The sequence below is a fragment of the Balaenoptera borealis genome, assembly GCF_965194805.1.
Source record: "Balaenoptera borealis genome assembly, chromosome: 20".
Taxonomy (NCBI): domain Eukaryota; kingdom Metazoa; phylum Chordata; class Mammalia; order Artiodactyla; family Balaenopteridae; genus Balaenoptera; species Balaenoptera borealis.
Window position 1 is genome coordinate 9,670,917 of NC_138879.1, and position 19,319 is coordinate 9,690,235.

The following is a 19,319-nucleotide window of genomic DNA, read 5'->3' on the forward strand; positions in this document are numbered from 1 at the left end:
CTTCCATGTCTATTCATGGCTTGATAGGTCATTTCTTTTTAGCGCTGAATGTATTCCATTGTATGGACGGACCACGGTTTATCCTCTCGCCTACTGAACAACATCTCAGTTGCTTCCAGGGGTTCCCCTTTTAAACTTGGTCCTGGTTGAGAGTAGGGTACAGGGGACCAGCAGCAGGATGGCTTTGTCAGCGGTTGTGCGTGCTCTGTCTACCTTGTGCCAATGAACTAACCTCTTTAGGTCTTGGAGAGGCAGCGACTTCAGGGGAGTCTGAGTGAGTATGAAGTGTATCAAGCCTAGTTCTCGCATCTCCTTAGCTTTCCGCTCCATGGAGAGGAGGGGGCTGAGAGGTGGTGTATGCACCATCATGGGATTTCTTGCTGTGAGAGCAAGGGCCACATCCGTGCTGGGGGACGTGGGCTCTGCCTGCTGTTAAGATGTTGACTTTGATTTCATCTGGATGCAATATTCCAGCATTAACAGCACGATGTGTGTGGCGAGGGCGGGGCAGGGCCATTGGATTAAGAGATTTCTGGCTCCTGCTGACAGAGGAATCTGTTAATGATTGTGAGAATTGTCACTATTTTTACTGCCTTCCCGATAGGCCACTTTGGCATGGGGCCCGAAGGTGAACTTGTAGTGAGAACCAGGGCAGCTCCACCCTGTTTGTGGGGCACACGTGAGGCAGTTCTCACCTGGGGATGGGGGTGTGCCTGGGGCAGTGCCGCTCACCTTGGACCGAGCAGGCATCAGCCTCCGGGCCTCTTGGAGTGTTTTGGTTCTGTTCTGGCCTCAGAATAGGTGATGCTTATTTATTCATCTGAGGGTCGGACTGTGATGTCTTCTGTCCCTTCTTGTTTTTACAGGGATCTGAGAACCCTCTGAAATTTATTGCAGAATATTGGGGGGGGGAGGAGAGGGAGGGGTGCATAATTTTGAATTTTTCGTGGAGAGATCCTCAAAGAAGGTCTCTAACCTGAAATGTTCATGTGTTCCTGCTGTAGAACCTCAAGGCCTTTTTATACTTAATCATTTGTTGGAAGAGGTGTTTTTATCCTCATTTTATTTATTTTGTTCAAACAAGTATTTATTGAGGGCCTGCTGTGTGCCAGGCAGCATTCAGGACATTGGGGATAAATCACTGGGGACTAGACTAACTCCCTGTCCTCATAAGGTGTAGGTTACTGGGAAGCAGATAATAAGTGGATGAATCTGTCCAAATACAGTGTCAGGTCGTGGAAAGGGCTTTGAAGAAGACCAGAGCAGGAGGGGGCTCCAGGTTGATGGGGGTCTGTTAGATGGGGCCTCTCTGAGGAGGTGACACTGAGCAGAGACCCCTGGGCAGGGGAGGTCCGGGCAGAGGGAACAGAAGCGTGGAGCCCCGAGACTATACTAGGCTTGAAGGACACCCCCTGGGCCAGGGTGGGCAGAGTGGAGGATGGGCACTGAGGTTGGAAGGGGCTTGGAGGCCAGGGTGAGCCAGGGCTGCGGGCAGCCTGGGGCTATCTGGGGCATGATGCTGGGACTGTGAAGGACCGTCGGCGTGAGCAGAGCGGAAGCAGGTGTCTCTCTCCCTAAAGAGGAGGCCAGGGCATGGGGCAGGATGTCTCATTGCAGAGCTGGGAGGCAGCGGAAGTTGTTGGCCTGCAAGTCCAGTCATCTCTGTACCCACGGCACGCTCCCTTTGTGGTGAGACCCGCTGTCCCCGGTGCTGAAGTTCAGTGCCCCCCTCCCCCCTCACCAAAGGCACCCTCTCTCATCCTGTGCTGTCCTTGCTGCTGCAGAGTCTCTCCCTGATCCACCGGTTCCTGGAATGCTGGAGGTGTTGGGCCCAAAGGTCGGGCCCTGGAATGAGGACTTGGGGCTTGATAACAGGTTTATGGCCAGGCTGGGAAGTGCTGTGTTTCCCGACAGTGAGTCCCTGCCCGGCAGTCTCACCCTTTGTGTGTATTTGCCCTGACATCCTGAGTGGCAGTGTGTGTCTGGCCGGAGGTTCTGACGGCTCAGGAGCTCAAAAGGGGCCTCTTGGGAGGGCCTCCCCGAGTGAGAATTTCCCAGTTGTCTTCAGGGCAGAGACCAATAGCTAAAAACTCCTGACTTGGTGATCTCCAATCTAGAAGGACTCTTGTTCATAGCGGCCCCCCTGTCCCGGGCTCTCTGAGGTTGTGGGCATCATGTGGAGCTGCTGGTGGCACCACGTGGCATCCCCCTCTGGCTTCCCACGCTGCGCTAACCCCCACCCCGTCACGGCACGCCAAAGGGTGGCCGTCTCGCCATTTATGGTCTTCATTTTCTTTTTGATGGAGAAAGACCGTGGAAATGAGACTACAGGGAAAGTTGGTTGGGTGATTGCAGGCCTCACCAAAGTAGTCAGTAGGTTAAAAAAGCGCTGTCTCTTTAATCCAAGCACTCACCTGAAGTCCACCCTGGGCCAGAGAGGAAAGAAGCTGAGGGAGGCAGAGGTGGCAGGGAAGAGAGAAAAGAGAAGAAATAGGTGTATGTCATACATAACCAACAGGGTTGATGGTACCCCACGGAGCAGAGGCTGGTTCTTGGGGAGGGTGCTGAAAAAGTGTTCAGCAGGGCTAAAAAGCTCCTTCAGGGATCAGGAATGAAAACAGGTTGAGAAGCAGTGGTCCATACTGGGGAGTTGCGGGCCGAGCTGAGATGGGCTGCCTGCCTCTGATGGCTGACCCGTAGGTTGCCTTGAGAGGGAGCGGTCTGCGTTTAGGCAGATTTTACAAATAAGTACGTGTAAGACCAGGCCCTTCCCACCTTCCCTGCCAGACCCTGTGGTCTGGGAGCCTTGGAGGGACACAGGGTCATGGTGGCAAGTGATTTACACCAGCCTAATCCCACGTCACCCATGTGGGTGTTGGGCCTCCCTAGTCCTGGCTCTCACCTGTCCCCTCTCTGAGTGGGCTTGGGCCAGCCAGCTGGGCAGGTAGCACCAAGCAGACCCAGTGTCTTTCAGGGGCCAGTCTTGGCATCAGAAGAGTTGGAACAGGGAACTCCCTGGGGATCCAGTGGTTAGGACTCCGAGCTTCCACTGCAGGGGGCACGGGTTTGATCCCTGGTTGGGGAACTAAGATCCTGCAAGCCGCGTGGTGCAGCCAAAAAAAATATATGAAATAATAAAATAAAATACATTGAGGGCTTCCCTGGTGGCGCAGTGGTTGAGAATCTGCCTGCCAATGCAGGGGACACGGGTTCGAGCTCTGGTCTGGGAGGATCCCACATGCCGCGGAGCAACTAGGCCCGTGAGCCACAACTGCTGAGCCTGCGCGTCTGGAGCCTGTGCTCCGCAACAAGAGAGGCCGCTACAGTGAGAGGCCCGCGCACCGCGATGAAGAGTGGCCCCCGCTTGCCGCAACTATAGAAAGCCCTCGCACAGAAACGAAGACCCAACACAGCCATAAATGAATGAATGAATGAATAAATAAATAAATAAAAATTAAAAAAAAATACATTGAGAAAAAGAAGAGTTGGAACAGTAACGACAGGTGGAGATCTCGCCTTGTCCCGCCCAGCCCTGGGCTTATGGAGGGCTGGGGCGGGGCAGCTGAGTCTAGTGCAGATGGAGGGCCTTTGCTGCAGAGGAGGAGGCTCGGACCTCCCTGGGCATCTGGAGCAGAGTGCCAGGGCCAGCCTGCCCACCCGCGCGGTCTGGCCGCGTGCTAAGGTGAGCCACACGGTTGCTTACATGCAGCGGCCCAGCGGAGCGGGCTACAGTCGATCGAGCGATACACACGGGCAAGCAAGTGGCTTTGATGTGGCCCCTGTGTGTATGTGTGTTGGGGGGGTGGCAGGCGTATTACAGGAACAGGCAGCAGAGAGTCGTCATCTCTTACCCAAGACGTTCTTGGAAATGCTCCTGTTCTGAGTGAGAGTTAGGAAATGGCCTTCTATTTTAGGAGCTTGGTGTGTGTGACATGTTGTTGGTTTGCTTGCCTTGCTCCTGCGTGCCTGTGTGCCCTTTGAAAGGGTCACGTTGGCAGGGGAGAGACCCGTGGTGGTGGGAGGGCGTGAGGAGGCCGGCCCTGTGCAGGGTGGCCTGCAGAGGAGCCTGGGACTGACGTGGCCACACTGGGTGTCCTGGCCTGGGCGTTCTTGGTGCAGCGTGGAGGGAAAGATGGAGGCCAGCCGCAAGCCTGGGCTCGCCGTAGGAGGAAGGAAGTCTGGGCAGCAGATGTCCTTGAGAGGTTAGGTTTGGGGAATAGTCTTTTTAGGAGAAGTAGTCCTGATGGGGCCTGGAACTCGGAGGGGATGGAATGGGGTGCAAAGCAGAGGACCTGCCCGCCGTGCTTCAGGTGACATGTAGGATTCTGAGAGAATCCACCACGTTCGTTACAGAGATGTCGCCGTGGTGTTGTCAGAGACGGCGAGTTCCCAGGGCTGGGGGAGGGTGGGAGGCAAGGCAGGAGCCACTACCGCGTGGCTGCTCGCACCGAGCCCTGCTTGTTCCTCTGTCTGTGGTATGAACTGGCTCATTTTCTAGCAAAAAAGGGGAAAGCAGTGTTCTCTGGGGTGGGACTGAAACGGACAGGGCCTCCCAGGTTCTCTCGTGCGCTGGCCTCTCGTGACCTCTCGTCTCTCTGGCCTAAAGCCCCGAGCCCCCAGCAGGCTCATTTCTGGCGCCCCGGTGGGCTTCGCAGTCAGCAGTCTGAGCGAGGGAGAGTCGAGTGGCCCTGGGGAGGCAGGGCCCAGCTCGTCTTCAGGTAGATACAGCAGGTAGATGCAGCAGGTAGATGCAGCGTGGAGTAACCTGAGCTCTGTTTTCAGGCCGGGGCTCTATCGGCTGTCCCCCACCCCAAAACCCTCTTAAAGGGCCCGTGCTGGGCTGCTCCTCCCCTTGCAGGGACCCTTAATAGCTCGGTGAGACCCAGGCTCCACCTTAAGAGATTTGGGACAAAATCCCGTAGGAGCCCAGACATTGAGAGCTGTGACTCAGGGGCCCACGGAGCGCTCCTCTGGGAGGAAATGGGAGCTGGACCAGTCCCCTTGCTTCTCTGCCCTCTGCTCTTGCAAGGGTTGTGGTGGGGGCATCCTCATGCCAGTTCTAGGAAGAAGGACAGATGCCCTCCACCCCACAGGCTGCTTACGGCCTGCTTTGCCAAGTAGCTTGCTCTGAAACCCAGTCCTTCGTCGAGCCCATAACCGCCCCATGTCTGCTGGCTTAGGTGAAAGCATCTCTGTTCCCGAGCCCACGGGTCAGCTGGCAGGTGTGCCCTGAGCTCTGCTGGGCTGCTTTCCCTCCGGGCCTGCGGAAGGACAGGGGAGGCTGGATGGTGGCCAGGACGTGGCTGAGGCAGTTCGGAGAGTGGGGATTAGAGGTCCTGCGCTCTCTGGGAGGGGCTCTGGTAGCATCGCGGGGTGGGTGGGGGTGAGAACAGAGCCTGAGCACGGGCATCACCAGCGTCCTTTTAAGAACCCACTTCTTGCCCTGTCGGGAAAAGAGGCCACAGCGTGCCATGCGGCAGAAAGGGGAGCCGTCCCAGTGAGCGTCCCTAGGGCTGGGCCGCCCCGCAGACGCTGTGGTCCCTGCGCCTCCTGGCAGCACCCTGGGCTGGGCAGACGTGGCCCCAGCTTCGCCCGTCCCCTCGGTGTCTTGTTCACGCAAACCCCGTGGGGGGCTGCTTTCCTCTTAGGTTGGAGCGCGACTGGAGAGGCTGTGGCAGCTGCTGTGCTCACTTCCTGTCTGCACGTTTCCTTTTCCCTGCAGGCCTCTGGCTGTACCTGGCAGGGAGCAGCCTGCCCTGTCTCACGTTGATTGGCTCTCCTAATTTTGGGTACAGGTCAGTTCACCGGGACCTGGAGGCCCAGATCGCCATTGTGACGGAGAGCCGGGCCCTGCAGCAGCAGCTTCACCAGGTTGGTTGGGGCAGGTGGGACCTCCTGGGGGGTGGGGGGGCATAGCTGGGTGCCAGGTCCCTGAGGGCTGCCTCTGCCATCGTCTCCTGCCGGGGGCTGTGCAGTGTCGGAAAGAACCGGCGTCCTCTCGCGTGTCCTGGTGGCCGGTCCTGAGGGACACCTGCCGCGGGGCTGTCCTTCGAAGCCCGGGCCCTTGTGCCTCCAGCCCGGAGCTCGCTCTTGCCCTGCAGGGCCCCCCCCCGCCTTACATCCTGGAGGACATCTTCTTTCCCTGCACGGGAGGAGAACGCTGTTCTCACCGGCATGTGAATACAGCGCTGGTTCCCAGCCTCTTCCGAGACTGTGGACCAACTGTGAGAGGGGGTAAGGGGCCAAGGTTACACAGGACCTGGGTCCGCTAGGGAAGAGCTTCAGGTGGCCTCGGTCATTTCTGATGAAGACCCTCCCCAGGAGGTGCTTCAGAGTCGGGGGAGGGAGAGGTAGGAGGCAGGGCTGCCACCCAGGCAGAAGGGGCACGCAGGGAGCCAGAGTCTCTGCACGTGGAGACAGAGAACCCGGAAAAAAGAGCCAAACCTTAGAATGAACTTAGAGGCCCGTGCAGACAGAGATGGTTCATGGGGAGCTAAGCTGTTGCAAGCGTTCTGGCAGTCCCGTTCACAGATTTCTGTCTGTGCCCTTGAGTCAGCATGCACGATCCTATGGTGCTGAGACCTTGAATCCTATTTATTTTATTTCAGATTGTTTCACTTGGTAATGATCTGGTTTGGGATTGACCTACAGAGGAGATGGTGGAGGGACTGCTCAGAGGTGTGCCTGGCCAGGCGCAGGGGCCCCTTGTGGCATGTTAGTGGGGGCCGGTGGTGGGCGGGACACAGTGGAAGGTCGCGGCTGCCTCGCCTCCTGCCCGTGTCAGGGGACGGAGGTTGGGCAAGGCAGGCCCCTGTTTCCAAGGTGTCTTGGAATTTCTGTGTTGTTTTTGTCACGCTCCTAGTTGTAATAGGATTTCTTTCCTTACAGTTGTGAGAGGGGAAGGCAGGCATTTTTCTTGAGAGCGGGGACCTAGAGCCTGAGAGAGAACCGAACTTGCTTTGTCTGGCTCGGTGGGCGCGTTATGTTGCCGAGGACCTCCCGCTCCCCTGGGAAGAGACTTCCCGGCACGGCTCACGGGAGAGCGGCCCTTTCTTCTGAGGTGGGGCTGGAGAGTCACGGGGGACAGGACCCTGAGCCCCTGCTGCCGGCTGCTGGAGACCCACGCTCAGGTCGGGGAGGGGGGGCAGGGGAGAGCACCCTTTGCTCCCTGGGATAGGAACATGGCAGTGACTCCCAAAGGGGCAGCGGTCTCGGCCTCCTTTCATGATGGTCTTTCTGTTTAAAGTCGAGAATAACTGAAAGTTGTTAGTGCTTCTGTGTGAATCTTCGCATTTGAGCGCCTGCAGCAGTGCCGATGAACTTTCGAGAATGCAAGCACAGCACCTGTGTATGTGAGACCTAGATGATCCTTTGGGCTCACAAATTTGTGACCTTGACAACAAAGCCTTTCCAGGGAAGGTGCCAGCTTCCCTCCTGAGTCATGGGAATGTAGATAACACTGCCGTAGGCCAGCCCTCAGAAGCGTATAGACCGAGTTAAGCTTTTATTCTTGTGTTTGGGAACTACTGTTGCGAAATTGTTGGAGCCTTTGTTGATGGACGAGGAAATGGTAACTGCCTTGTTCCCCGGGATCTGCCTCCTGCGATCTGGGAATCTTGTCAGTGACTGAGTTGGGGCCTTGGTGCCGGGAAGGGCTTCACAACCAGGGCCGAGAGGAAGTGGCAGCGGTCGGGCTCTGGGTGGCCAGCGGGAGAATCTGATCTGCTCAGCAGATCACAGATGCTATGGTGAGGCTTCCAGCAAATGACCGAGGAGGTTCCAGTAGGGGCCGGCCGGCCTCAGAGCGGGCTGGGTTGAGAGGAACAGAGGGGTCTCCTGGACTTTCGCCTCCGTTGCTGAGAGCCGGGTTTCCTCAGTCGGTAGCGAGTGGTCAGTGTGAATGTGGCCTCTGCCGAGGACCAGGTCTCTGTGGGTCTGGGCTGATTTGGCGGAGCGAGTCTCTGCCCAGGGTCCTGGTGCCGGCCGCTCTCCCCCACTTCCTGAGTAAGGGGACTGAACCCACATCCTGGGTCTTGAGAAAAGCTAGGCTGGTTGTGGTCAGGAGCTGCTTTCCCAAATGACATATTTGGGATATTTTCTTTTTCTTCCCAAACCTGAATCCCAGCGGCTTTTGATGGTGGGAGGGTGGCAGTTCATGCCACTGCAGTCCTTCCGTTCTTTAGAGCCACGTTGATTTCTCTGCCTTTGAAATGCAAAAATGCATTTCTGGATAACTCCACCTGTGTATTTATATACTGGGACTGCCCAGCCACACAGCCTTCCCCGAGCCCAGAAAGTCCCTAAAGCCCCAGCTGCCCGGGTCCCTGCTCTCAGAAGCTGCCTCTGGAGTCCTCCTTGGGACCCAGGGAAGGGCCCTGTTCATGTCACACTGGGCACCGGAGTGGGGAGATATTTTTATCCGAATCCGAAGTCCCTCCCTTCACTTAGTACGTACAATAAAAACTGAAAGCTTCCAGGTTTTGTTCAGAGGACACGGTTTACCACTTGTGACCTAAGAAAGACTCCCTTGAACAGCATTGTAACCTCGACCAGCTGACTTCCTTCTCCATCCCCGTGTGGAGTCTGTGAGGAAACTCAAGTGTTTCTGGTAACTTAATTGAAATCTTGGCTGTGTATTCATTGGAAAACATAAAGCTGGAGCCGGGTCTGTGGAGGCTTCTGCAGAGCAGCCCCCCGAGACCGAGGCTGGCTCCTCCACGAGGCCCAGCCAGCTGCGGTCAGCGGGCGGCCGGCAGAGTCTGCTCAGACCTGAAGCGCCAGGGAGCCCGGCCCTGGGAGCACCACTCACAAGGGAGTGAGCGCAGAAAATGTGCGGGAAGATGGGAAGTCGGGCGCTAGGTTTCCCCAGCCCGTGACGGGAAGAGCTGTGGACAAATTCTGCGGTGTCCTGGAGGGCGTGGTGTCCTTCGTCCCCTGTCCTCACTGGGTCAGAGGAGTTTGCCAGGGACGTGGCTTCCGTTCCTGCCCCCGGAGAAGAGAGCGTCCAGCGCCCAGTGGGATGGCGCGGCGGCATCCACTGTCCCCTTGGGGCTCCTGGTCCCGCAGTGGGAAGGGTGTTTGCAAAGCCAGCGTTGGGGGATCCTCACCATAGTGTGGGATAAGTCAGTATTTTATAGATTAAAGGGACGGAAGGTTCAGAGAGGGATGTCACCACTCCTGGTGGTGGAAACAGAATCACATTCCCTGACTGCTGCCTTTTGCCCTTTGAAAGCTTCGATACCTTATTAAGGAAACACAGCACTTGTAGAGTGTAATGTTTAAAAAAGAGGCAGTTTCTCCTCTCACAGATTCTAAACACAATTTAAGACGAGGCTTATATCAGTGTTTTTTAACTTGTTTTTAAATATGAAAGTAATAATCGTTCATTGTAAGAATCGAGAAAAGTTACAAGACGCTAACCCTTTCATCCAGAGAGAGTCACTGAAATCGTTTTGATTGCTCCTTGTCTGTCTTGTTCTGTGTGCATATGGAGAGGTGTGACTTGTTTTTTCCTTCTTAACGAAAAGTAGGATTATATTGTGTATGTTAACTCATATCCAGTGTCTTTCACTTAATATATTGTGCACTTTCCCGTATCGTTAAGTAAATGTTTTTCTAGAGTATGATTATCTTATGGTGAATGCTGATTTGTCATATGGGTTTATTATATTTAATTAGCTGGTTGGTGGACATTTAGGGGGTTTCCAGGTTTTCTCTGTCATAAATGTTGGTGTGATAAATATCAGTACACAAAAATCTTAGTGCATAGTTATTTTCTTGGGATAAACTCTTGCAAGTGGAGCTTTTTAAGGCTTTTGGTACTTGTTGCCAAATTGCTCTACAGACAGATGATTCGAACCCCCTTTCCATTCATTCCATCAGCAGTGTCCGAGAGTGCCTGTTCCCTCGGCCTTCATCAGCAGAGGGCGGTGATGTTACAAAACAACTTTTTGCCAGTTTGAGAGAAGAAAAAACTGTGTCTCATTTAAAGAAAATCTCATTATTTTAATTGGCACTACCTCATTTAGTGAGGGCGAACTTTTAAATATTTTTTCCACCAGCTGTATTTCTTCAGCTCTAAATTGCCTGTCCCACACACGTCTTGCTTGGTCTTAAAAATTTAAACACACTGGCTTCTTAGCTTTTCTAAGGAATGTGTACAGGGGCGACCTGCGCTGGGGCCCCCGTGGAGCCCTGGGCCGGCAGGCTGCGTACCCCGGTGCTGGAGCCGACCCCTAACTCCTGTCTGTTCCTCTTCCCCAGGAGCAAGAACAGCTCTACCTGAGGTCCGGCGTGGTGTCCTCCGCCACCTTTGAGCAGCCGAGCCGGCAGGTGAAGCTGTGGGTGAAGATGGTGACTCCACTGATCAAGAACTTCTTCTGAGAACAGCAGGTACTGACTGTGCGGTTTCCCAGGGGATCACTAGGGGGACAGGGGGCTCCCCCCAGCCGGGGTCCCCGGGGCCTCTCGCAGGGACTCCAGGGCCCTTTCGTCCTTTCTTGGTTACATGTCCAGGGGTGTATGTCTGGGCTCATGGGTGGTTGTCAAGGTTTTGGGAGCCTGGTGCTAAGTGAGGCAGCGCTTTTACCTTCTGCCACGTCCTGGGGCTGTGGTGCGGTCAGCATTGTGGGGCCCGCTTATGGTCTCCCGTCCCCGGGGGCCGGAGGCGGCCCTGGGGTGAGGGCCTGGTGGCCGCCGGGTACAGAGGTAGATTCTGCGCCCCCTCCTCGCCACTGAGCGCGCCGTTCCGAAGGCAGTGGGAGCGGAGGGGCAGCGCTCTTGGTCGGGAGCGTCCTGGCTTGCTGCCCTGGGCCGCTGCAGCCGCCAGCATGAGAGGCCCCGGGGCTGCTGCCTCATCTTCCTGACGTTTCTGTGACGTGCGCTTGCGGAGATGAGATGCTGTCGTGCTGGCAGCTGGTAGCAGGACGTGCTCCGCCCGCCCAGGAGCCTTCCCCTAGCGGCCGGGCCTCTGGCCGTGTCCCACAGGGGGACGGGACGAGGCCTCACCTGAGCTGTCCCTTGGCTGTTCGGACGCCGGGAGGCCAGGCAGGGTGCGGCTGCCGTCGGAGGTGGGGTCTCTCCTGAGTCACCCTGTGGGTTCCAGATCCCTTTAGACCCTGACCTCCCCCTATGCGGCCCCAGATGAGATCAGTCTCCCGGGTGGGATGTTCTGGGCCGGACTTTGCTGGTCCAGCCCACGCTGAGGGGTGGGGGTGGGGGATGGGAATGGTTGGGCCTTTGGCCTGTGGGGAAGGGAGAGAGGAGGCGGGAGGACAAGGATAAAGGGTTGGGCGGCCGAGCGTCGTCCGCGTTGGCACTGTGTGCGGCCCGCGTCCCCTGCGGCCTGGTGCAGTGGTTCTCTTTTCAGCCTCACTTTAAAAAATTTTGTTTCTTTTTTTTTCTCAGCATTTTAATTACTTTAAATTTCATTCAAATAACATGCGGATTTAGAGAGTAAAATAATACCGAAAGGCCAACAAGATGCAGCTGCCCTTCCTTCCCCCTAGCAGCCACTTTTGACTCTTTTACCTGTTTCTTCTGATCTCTACCCGTGTGCTCCTGCGCCGCCCCCAGTGTCTCCAGGAGCAGATTTCAGAAGCTCCCTGCCCAGTCCCCACACCTTCAGGTGCTTGATTGAACCTTGCCCAGAGAGAAGGCCTCGCAGCCCCAGGGCACGGCAGCTCATCCTGGGGGCTGAGGGGAGCAGACGGGATTCCATCCCTGCCCACCTGCTCTGGAGGCAGCTTCACGTGTCTCCCTCCAAAGGGCTGGTGGCTCTGACGGTCGCGTTCGTCCGTGGGTCCTGGGAGGCCGTGGCTGGCCTAGCCCGCGCCACCTTGCTGTGCGCGTGGGGCGCCGGCGCCGGGGGCACCTCGTCCGAGGCGGAGCGCCACAGCCCCTCCTCTGGGCCCGGGCAGATCTGCAGGCTTTCGTGGTCTGGAGTTGGGTGGAGCAGTGGCCACGCCACGCTGCCTGGGGGCAGCAGCACATCAGTTAACACTGTTTGCCTCCAAACCAGTTATTAAATTGTCCTGTGGGACAGTGAGAGGAGGGAAGCCAAAAGAATGTGCCGGGGCACTGGGTTTCTGTTTGGAGAGAGGCTTTCGGTAAACAGCGTTCGCATTCCTGCAGATGCTGTGGGGCCAGAGCGAGCATTGTGCCACGGCCGGGCTTGAGCAATCCGCGGCTGCTCCCTTTGCGCGCTGCTCGCTTTGTCTCTGCCGGTTGCCTTCGGGACGGTCCTGGGCGGGGGCCCTCCCTCTCCCTCTCCCCACGGGCACTCGCCCCAGCCAGGGCCCTACCCTTCCACCCACCAGGACTGCCGCGGGCGTCACGGCACCTTCAGACGCAGCATAGCTTTTGTTCCAGGCCCTGTCTCCCCAAGGCTGGATTGCAACTCCAAGCAAGGTGAATCGTCTCTCGCAAAGTTCGAAGAGAATTTTGTCATCTACCCACCATGTGTAGAGTGTGGAATAAATGTTTTATTTCAGGCTCTAAAGGCAAAACTGGAAAATCTCCCCGTTTTGTGGTTATTACCAGGGATTAAAATGAGTTGCCTGGTGGCCACTGGCAATTTTATGTCCTCCAGTGAGAGTGGTGGCTCTCCTGGCCCTCCAGCTTGGACACGAAGGGCTACAGTGACCCCTCCTGGCCAGCAGAGGTGTGTTGCCCGGTGGCCAGGCTCTGGGGGCAGGACGCCGGCCTTCCAAAGGGGTGGATTCTCTAGGCCCCAGGGAGGGAGGATTTGAGGGACATTTTTCCTTTTCCCTCTTAGCCCCACCAGGCCCCAGGATTGTTGTAAATTATTGGCCTCGGAGTTAGGGCTTCTAGGACCTCTTCTTCACCCATGGATTGGGTGAATACTTGGTAAAAAGTTTTCACAAAACTACTTCAGCATCAAGTTGAACTCAGGAGGAGGCCAGGTTGGGGCGGGGGGTGTGGTGCTTGCTTTACTCTGCTTTGAAGCTAGGAAACACCGAGGTGCCAGCCTGTGGGCCCCCACTGGAGTCTGTGGGCCCTGCTAGCTGCCTTCCTGTACCCCTGGTTTTCCAGTTCATCGTCGTCTCATTTTGTCTGCACCCATTACCTGGGTCCGTCAGATGGGGGCCTGTCCCAGGGCAGCCCTGGACCAGCACCGCGGTAGCCACCTGCTCCCCTTTGGAGCAGGAGCTCACAGAATGAGGCCAGACGAGGCGGGCCACCTCTGGTCCCTTCCCTGCTGGCGTGTGTGTGTGTGTGTACCACCTCTCCTTAGCCCTGTCGCCTGTGCCCTGGCCTCCGTGTGCCCGCTGCGGTGCTGCAGCGCTTAGCCCTGGGGCGCAGCGCCTGCGGATAAGCTCACCTTTTTGGAAGTCAGGGTGTCTTGGCTGCTGAGCAGCCGTCCCTCTTCTGCTGATTTGGGCTTTGTTTGTTCTTCATATTCCACTTCTAATTAATTCCTAGATGGTGGGTTAGGTTGTTTGAGATTTTTCTTGTTTCTTGAGGTAGGCCTGTATCGCTATGAACTTCCCTCTTAGAACTGGTTTTGCTGCATCCCATAGATGTTGGAAAGTTGTGTTTTTATTTTTGTTTGTCTCGAAGTATTTTCTGATTTCCTTTTTGATTTCTTCATTAACCCATTGGTTTTTTTTGGTAGCATGTTGTTTAGTCTTCGTGTGTTTGTATTTTTCCCATTTTTCTTCCTAGAATTGCTTTCTAGTTTTATACTGTTCTGGTTGGAAAAAAATGCTTGATATAATTTCTGTACTCTTAAATCTGTCAAGTCTTGTTTTGTGGCCTAGCACGTGATCCATCCTGGTGAACGTTCCATGTGCACTTGAGAAGAATGTGTATTCTGCTTTTGGATGGAATGTGCTCCAGTTATCTATTAAGTCCAAATGACCTAACGTGTCATTTGAGACTACTGTTTCCTTATTGATTTTCTGGATGATCTGTCCATTGATTTAAAGGGGTGTTAAAGTCCCCTGCTATTAGTTGTGTTATTGTCAATTTCTCCCTTTACATCTGTTAATATTTGCCTTATACATTTAGGTGCTTCTATATTAGGTGCATATATGTTTAATGAACGTTATATTGTCTTCTTGTATTGATCCATTTATCGTTATATAATGCCCTTCTTTGTCTACTGTTATAGACTTTGTTTTAAAGTCTACTTTGGTGGCAGGAAGTGAGAACTGATGGTGGGGAGAGGGGAGGGAGACAAAAGACAACGAAGATGCTGCCCAGAACTAAGAGGGGACGACCATTTATCATGACCTCCCAGGACACAGACGTGTTTAAAGTGGTCCCTCCCGTTCCCAGCAATTTCAGAAAGTGGGCAGTTGACAGGGAAGCACTTGAGCTGTATGGAAATGGCCCCTCCATGGAATAGTTTGCTTTTCAGAATTCTGGGGCAGGGAGGCGGCATTACCATAATCGAGGGAGGTTTTCTTGCTTGAGAGAAGGAATAGTGCTTTAGGGGACAGTGTCTGTGGCAGTGGCCGCTCCTGTTCGTACGGGAATGGAACACCCTGGCCCTTAGTGGTGGGTGTTTGCAGGTAGCATCAGGCAAGGGTGTGACTGCCTCCAGCTCTAACCCTACATGCCACTGGTGGGAAAAGATAAACCCAACTGACCCTGTGGGAAGTCAGGATTTGGGGGTTTGGTTCCTGGGATGCTCCCCTGGCTGCTGGGAACTGGGGCCTCACCCCCAAGCCTGTGCCAGGCCCCTGGTGGCCATCAGGCTGAAGGCCGGCTCAAGTGAATCAGACAGACCTGGCTAAGTGGCTTCATTGTTTTAATCCAATCCACACCTCCTCTCCCAGGCTGCCCTCCACCCTCTGGCCAGTCTAGATGTGCATGGTTATAAAGTGCCTCGATTATTTAGGAGAACAAAAAAGCAATCATCAGTTCCTGTGAAAATAAGTGATAGTTGCAAGGCTGAGTTCCTAACTGTAAATTTGAAGTTGCAGCCAGGACCTGGCCCCAGGCAGCATGGGCCTCGCGGCGGGACCCGGGGCTCCAGCTAGACCTGTAGGAGCAGCGCCACGGCTGCCAGGATCCACTTTGCTGCCTTCTCTTTGGTCTTCAGGTTAAAGGTCCAGACGTAGGTGGGGCCGCGGATGCGTGTTTTGTACACGGGACACTCATAGATGTTCTTGGTCTCCATGCGGTCCACAGGGATGGCCTTAATGAAGATGACGGGCATGGCCGGCGTCAGCTCTTTCAGCCGCGCTTCGGCGATGACTCCCGTCTGGGTGTCCCAGCGAGCTCCTGCAGGGACAGCACGGCCGAGGGTCAGGGTGGCCCAGGGTGAGGTGACTGGTTCCCGGTTCCCATCTGTCGTGCTGGCAGTGGGGGAGGGGAGGGGCCTGGCTTGCACTCGCACCCCTGCAGAGATAGGCCAGGTGCCAGGGCCTGGACTGCACAGGAATTGCTGCAGGGGGTGCTGTAGGCAGAGGACGGGGTGGGGGTCGTGTGCACGGCGTGACTGCCTGTGTGTCTCGCTGTGCACCTCTGAGGGACAGATCAGCCCTAAAGCGCTGGGCTCCATTGTCTACGTGCGTGGTGGTTTCAGAGCCTCATGTGTCAGCCTTGTTCATTTCAGTGGCAGGAAATCATAACAACTCCAGCTGAGAATGACAGATTAAAGCTCCCCGCTTCCCTTCCTATGTAGCGACTGTCCTACGTGTACCTGCACAGTAGAAATATGTATATGCACATACTTCTGTTATTGCCTTGAACCAGACTTATTTCTACTCACCCTATTTAATGATGCGTAGATTTCCTGTCTGTAATTCCAAAATAAACATGGAGAATGGTTGCCGCTGTGTTTGTCTTTGGTGATGTGGGCACGGGGGGCGGGGGGGTAAAGGGGTGACATCAGTCGCTAAGGAGGGTGGGGGAGTCGCTGGCACTCAACTCAGAGTGGGCCTGCCGGCTGGTCCTGTCTGACCTTACCCGGTGCGGGACAGGGATGACGTGGGCGGAGCTGAATGAGTGCCAGCCTCGCGCCCCCCCCCCTGCTGCTGGGACCTGGCCATGTGATGCCCTCGCACGGGGCTCAGGGGAGGGGGCCGGCCGGGCCTCCCTGCCCTTGAACCTGTGCCTTGGGGGTGGGGTGGTTGGGCAGTAGCCCTGACAGAGGTGGGCTCCTGGACCCTCACCCCCAGAACGTATGCCTGTCCTGGGCTCCAGGGCTGAGCTCCTCATGGCCTCAAAGCGGGGGCTCAGGTCTGAGGGCGAGCCTGTACCGCAGCAGAGCCGAGCGTAGGCCGGCGCGTGGCTGGGGCTCCTCAGCCCGCTGTGAGCCCACACGCCCCCCGTGCTTCCCCTGCCGGTGCCCGTTACCTTCCATGAAGAGCCCGTACACGTAGGCGCCCTCCCGGGGGGGCGCGCTCACGTCCTCCCGGTTCTTCTTGGTCACCTCCACAGACAGACACATCTTGTCCAGCGGCCACTCGTTCTTCCTGGCCGTGGACTGCATGATGGCCGTGAGGAAGGACTGCGGGTTGAAGAAGCCGGCCAGCCACACGGTGGTAGGCAGTGCGAAGTCCGTCGTCCAGGCCTCGAGCTCCTGCAGGGGACGGGAGCGGGGCCGTGCTAGAGCCTCCCCGCCTCCGCACAGAGGACGGCCGCCTGCCCGAGACGCCCCTTCACGGTCTGGACGGGGAGAGCAGGGTCCAGGAGGGGGGCTCACGATTGAGAGGATTTGGGTCTGAAAGAGGCTGCTGCTCTCGCTCTCCCCCAGGAGGTGGCTCCCCTGACGGGCGTCCCTGGAGCCTCCTGGGCTCTGCTGGGAGGGCCTCTGCGTCTGTGGCCACAGAAGCTGCTCTTGCTTCGCGCTCGCCCTTGGCTTCCTTCGGGGAGGAAGTTCCCGCGTTGTCGGGCCTGCGTGCCCGTGGTGTGGCCCAGGCCCTTCCGGCTGTGCTCCGACCGAGGCCAGGCCAGCAGGGGCCTCCAGGCCTCTGACGGGGCTGCACGTTCCCCCCCCCTCCCTAGCCTCACTCCTCAGGCCCTGGCGGCAGGTTTGCTGAGAGTCAGGGCAGCGGCTCCCCAGAAGCCTGTCCTTACCCGGATGCGGAGCAGGAGGTCGGCATACCAGGCCGCCAGGCCCATCCTCGAGGGGTAGGCCCGGGCCACCCACGTGTCGGGCACAGTGTCGTAGAACAGAGCCGTGGACAGGTCTTCCATGTCGGTCGTGATGGTCAGTTCTCCCTGAGGGACACGCAGACAGGGGTGCTGGGGCGCTTGGCACAGACGCAGACCCGGTCAGTCCTATGGCTTGTTTCACCTGCTCTCAGGTAGGCGAGCTCCCCCCCCCCCCACCCCCCCGTGCCGTGAGTTGACGTGGGTCTGTGCAGTGCCCCTGCAGATGCCCTGTGGTGGCCACACCAGGGTTTCCTGCCAGGGAACAGTCCAGATGGCGTCCATGGCCACCTGGATGCATCTGCAGGTGCCCTGAGGTGCCCACTCCTCCAGACCGGGGAACTCGAGATGCCGAGGCCCAGCGGCCTGGGGCTTGTTGGTCTTGTGGCCAAGGGAAGTCAGCCTGTGGTGGTCAGCCCGCGTCTCAAGTCACACCCCAGGTCCTGCCACCCCTGTTTTTACCTTCAGCCCCAGGTTCAGCTCCTTCAGTGAGCGGCGCATTTCGTTGGTCAGGACGTTCATTCTCTCACATTCTTGGAAGGCAACAACCACGTAGGGGGTCTTCTCGGTGGCCTTGGCCATGATCTCGGCCATGTTGAAGGTCTCTGGGATCTTCTCCAGGATCTCATCCAGTATGGCCTTCACCTGGAAGCCAGCCCCCAGCCAGCCCGTGTCACTGTGCCCGCAACCCCAGCCCTCCCCCAGCGCCAGGGCCCGGGTGCTACCCCGACGTTCAACTCCGAGCCCAGGAGCAAGGCAGGTGGAGTTGCCAGAAAAACGGGATCACGGAGGCGCAGCCCCGCGTTTGATCAGGGAAAGGTAATCTTGGCCATCAGGCTTTAGTGTTCTGGCTTCGTTGTCAAGGCCATATGGCTCTGGCCACGGGAGCATCAGGCTGCCCTAGCCTGGTGCCTTCAGACATCCCTGAATGCACTGCTTCCCTCCCCCATCACATCCCCTGGTGGCCGTGGGGTTGTGACCTTTTCCTTGGTGTGGGCTGTCTGCAGGGACCGTGCTGGTCACACCCTCTCAAGGGGTGGCCCACATGGTGGTCACGAACACCACTGCCACCAGAGCGCCATCAGTAGGTCTCTGGTTTCAATCATCAGACAAAGAAAAGGTCAGGGGGCCTCAGCGCACTGAGAGTCTTCCAGTCAAGAATTTGGTCTACTTAACCGGGAAGCCCAATAGTTGGGTAATTTTTAGTAGAGCTTGTCCGGAATATTTTAAAAAGTGCCAAGGTGCCGATGCCTCTTGAGACGGCAGAGGTAACCCTGACAGCGGGGAATTTATCAAATGCTCTTACGTTGTCTGCGCTGTGCTATTGCGGTGAGTGTTCATGGGCTCTGTCCCCCAGGCTCACCTAAGCACCTCTGGAGGGACTGGTTTAAGCGTCTAGCCTGCCCTGCCTGAGCCACACGCGCTGCCCGCCCAGGACTCCGGCTGCCGCCCTCGTGTTCGCGGGGCTGCAGGGCAGGCACTCTCTGGCGCCCAGCCGGTGAAGCCGGAGCCGCGGGGAGGGAGGTTGCTCGGCGAGTACGCGGAGGTGCCCGCCTCTCTCTAGCTCAGCCCTTGGTGCTCCGTCTGGGCTGCAGCAGCCCGCTTGCAGGCTCTCCTACCCCCCGAGGTCTGGAGCGGGGCCCGATGAGGTTGCTGACAAGTTCCCAGGGGCTGCTGCCGATCGCTGCACCCCCAGGTCCCAGGCCCTGCCCTTCCTCCGTTGGCGGATGGGTAGTCAGGCTCCTACCTTCTCCTCGCGAGACACCCCGGTGCCGGCTCCCGAGTCGGCTTCTTTGGGCTGCATTTCCAGGACAGTGCGGAACAGCTTCTCCGAGGTGACCGTCAGGAAGCCAATCTCTGCATTGGGGTGCAGGCCGTACAGGTAGGGGCTTTCGGGGGGCAGGTTCTCGTCGACATATTCGTGGTAACCCTGCAAAAGGGGTGGGGGCTGGGTAAGCAGGGAGAGCTGTGCGAGCCGGAACCCGTGTCCCCCGTTTATTAAGCATCGCGTCCCAGAACGTTCTGTCCACGTCTTGCCCTCTGTACCAAACCTCATTTCCCTGAGCCCCCTTTGGGGCTGCTCCCCAGCCACACAGAGGAAGTTTCCACACTCCTCCATGGAGGCTGCCTTTCAAGCCCTCTAATTTGGGTTGCCTGTCCGCTTGCTTATTATTGGTGGTCCATCTGCGACG

The 19,319-nt window shown here is 57.0% G+C and overlaps 2 protein-coding genes across 16 annotated transcripts in view; one reads left to right on the plus strand and one right to left on the minus strand.

Annotated features, from left to right (window-relative positions):
- Window positions 1-19,319, plus strand: part of PGS1 (phosphatidylglycerophosphate synthase 1) — a 67,578-nt gene that overhangs the window by 24,569 nt on the left and 23,690 nt on the right. For 3 of the 15 annotated variants that reach the window (XR_014238379.1, XM_082371725.1, XM_082371722.1), the window contains exons 8-9: window positions 5,723-5,871; window positions 10,264-10,392. Coding sequence is in view for 8 of the 15 variants with exons in the window: in XM_082371725.1 (XP_082227851.1) it covers window positions 5,723-5,871; window positions 10,264-10,383 (269 nt within the window). In the remaining 7 variants the exon portion in view is untranslated. Of the gene's footprint in view, window positions 1-5,722; window positions 5,872-10,263; window positions 10,393-14,945; window positions 15,803-16,413; window positions 16,539-19,319 lie in introns of those variants that run through there. The other 12 variants (XR_014238375.1, XR_014238376.1, XM_082371726.1 and 9 more) reach the window with 11 other exon arrangements.
- DNAH17 (dynein axonemal heavy chain 17) overlaps window positions 15,005-19,319 on the minus strand; it is a gene marked incomplete at its 3' end in the record, with an annotated part of 118,884 nt that continues 114,569 nt past the window's right edge. Inside the window, exons 76-80 of the mRNA XM_082371732.1 lie at window positions 18,875-19,057; window positions 17,590-17,772; window positions 17,053-17,196; window positions 16,330-16,555; window positions 15,005-15,252 (exon numbers count right to left, since the gene is read on the minus strand). Of these exons, the coding sequence (XP_082227858.1) occupies window positions 15,005-15,252; window positions 16,330-16,555; window positions 17,053-17,196; window positions 17,590-17,772; window positions 18,875-19,057 (984 nt within the window). The remainder of the gene's footprint in view (window positions 15,253-16,329; window positions 16,556-17,052; window positions 17,197-17,589; window positions 17,773-18,874; window positions 19,058-19,319) is intronic.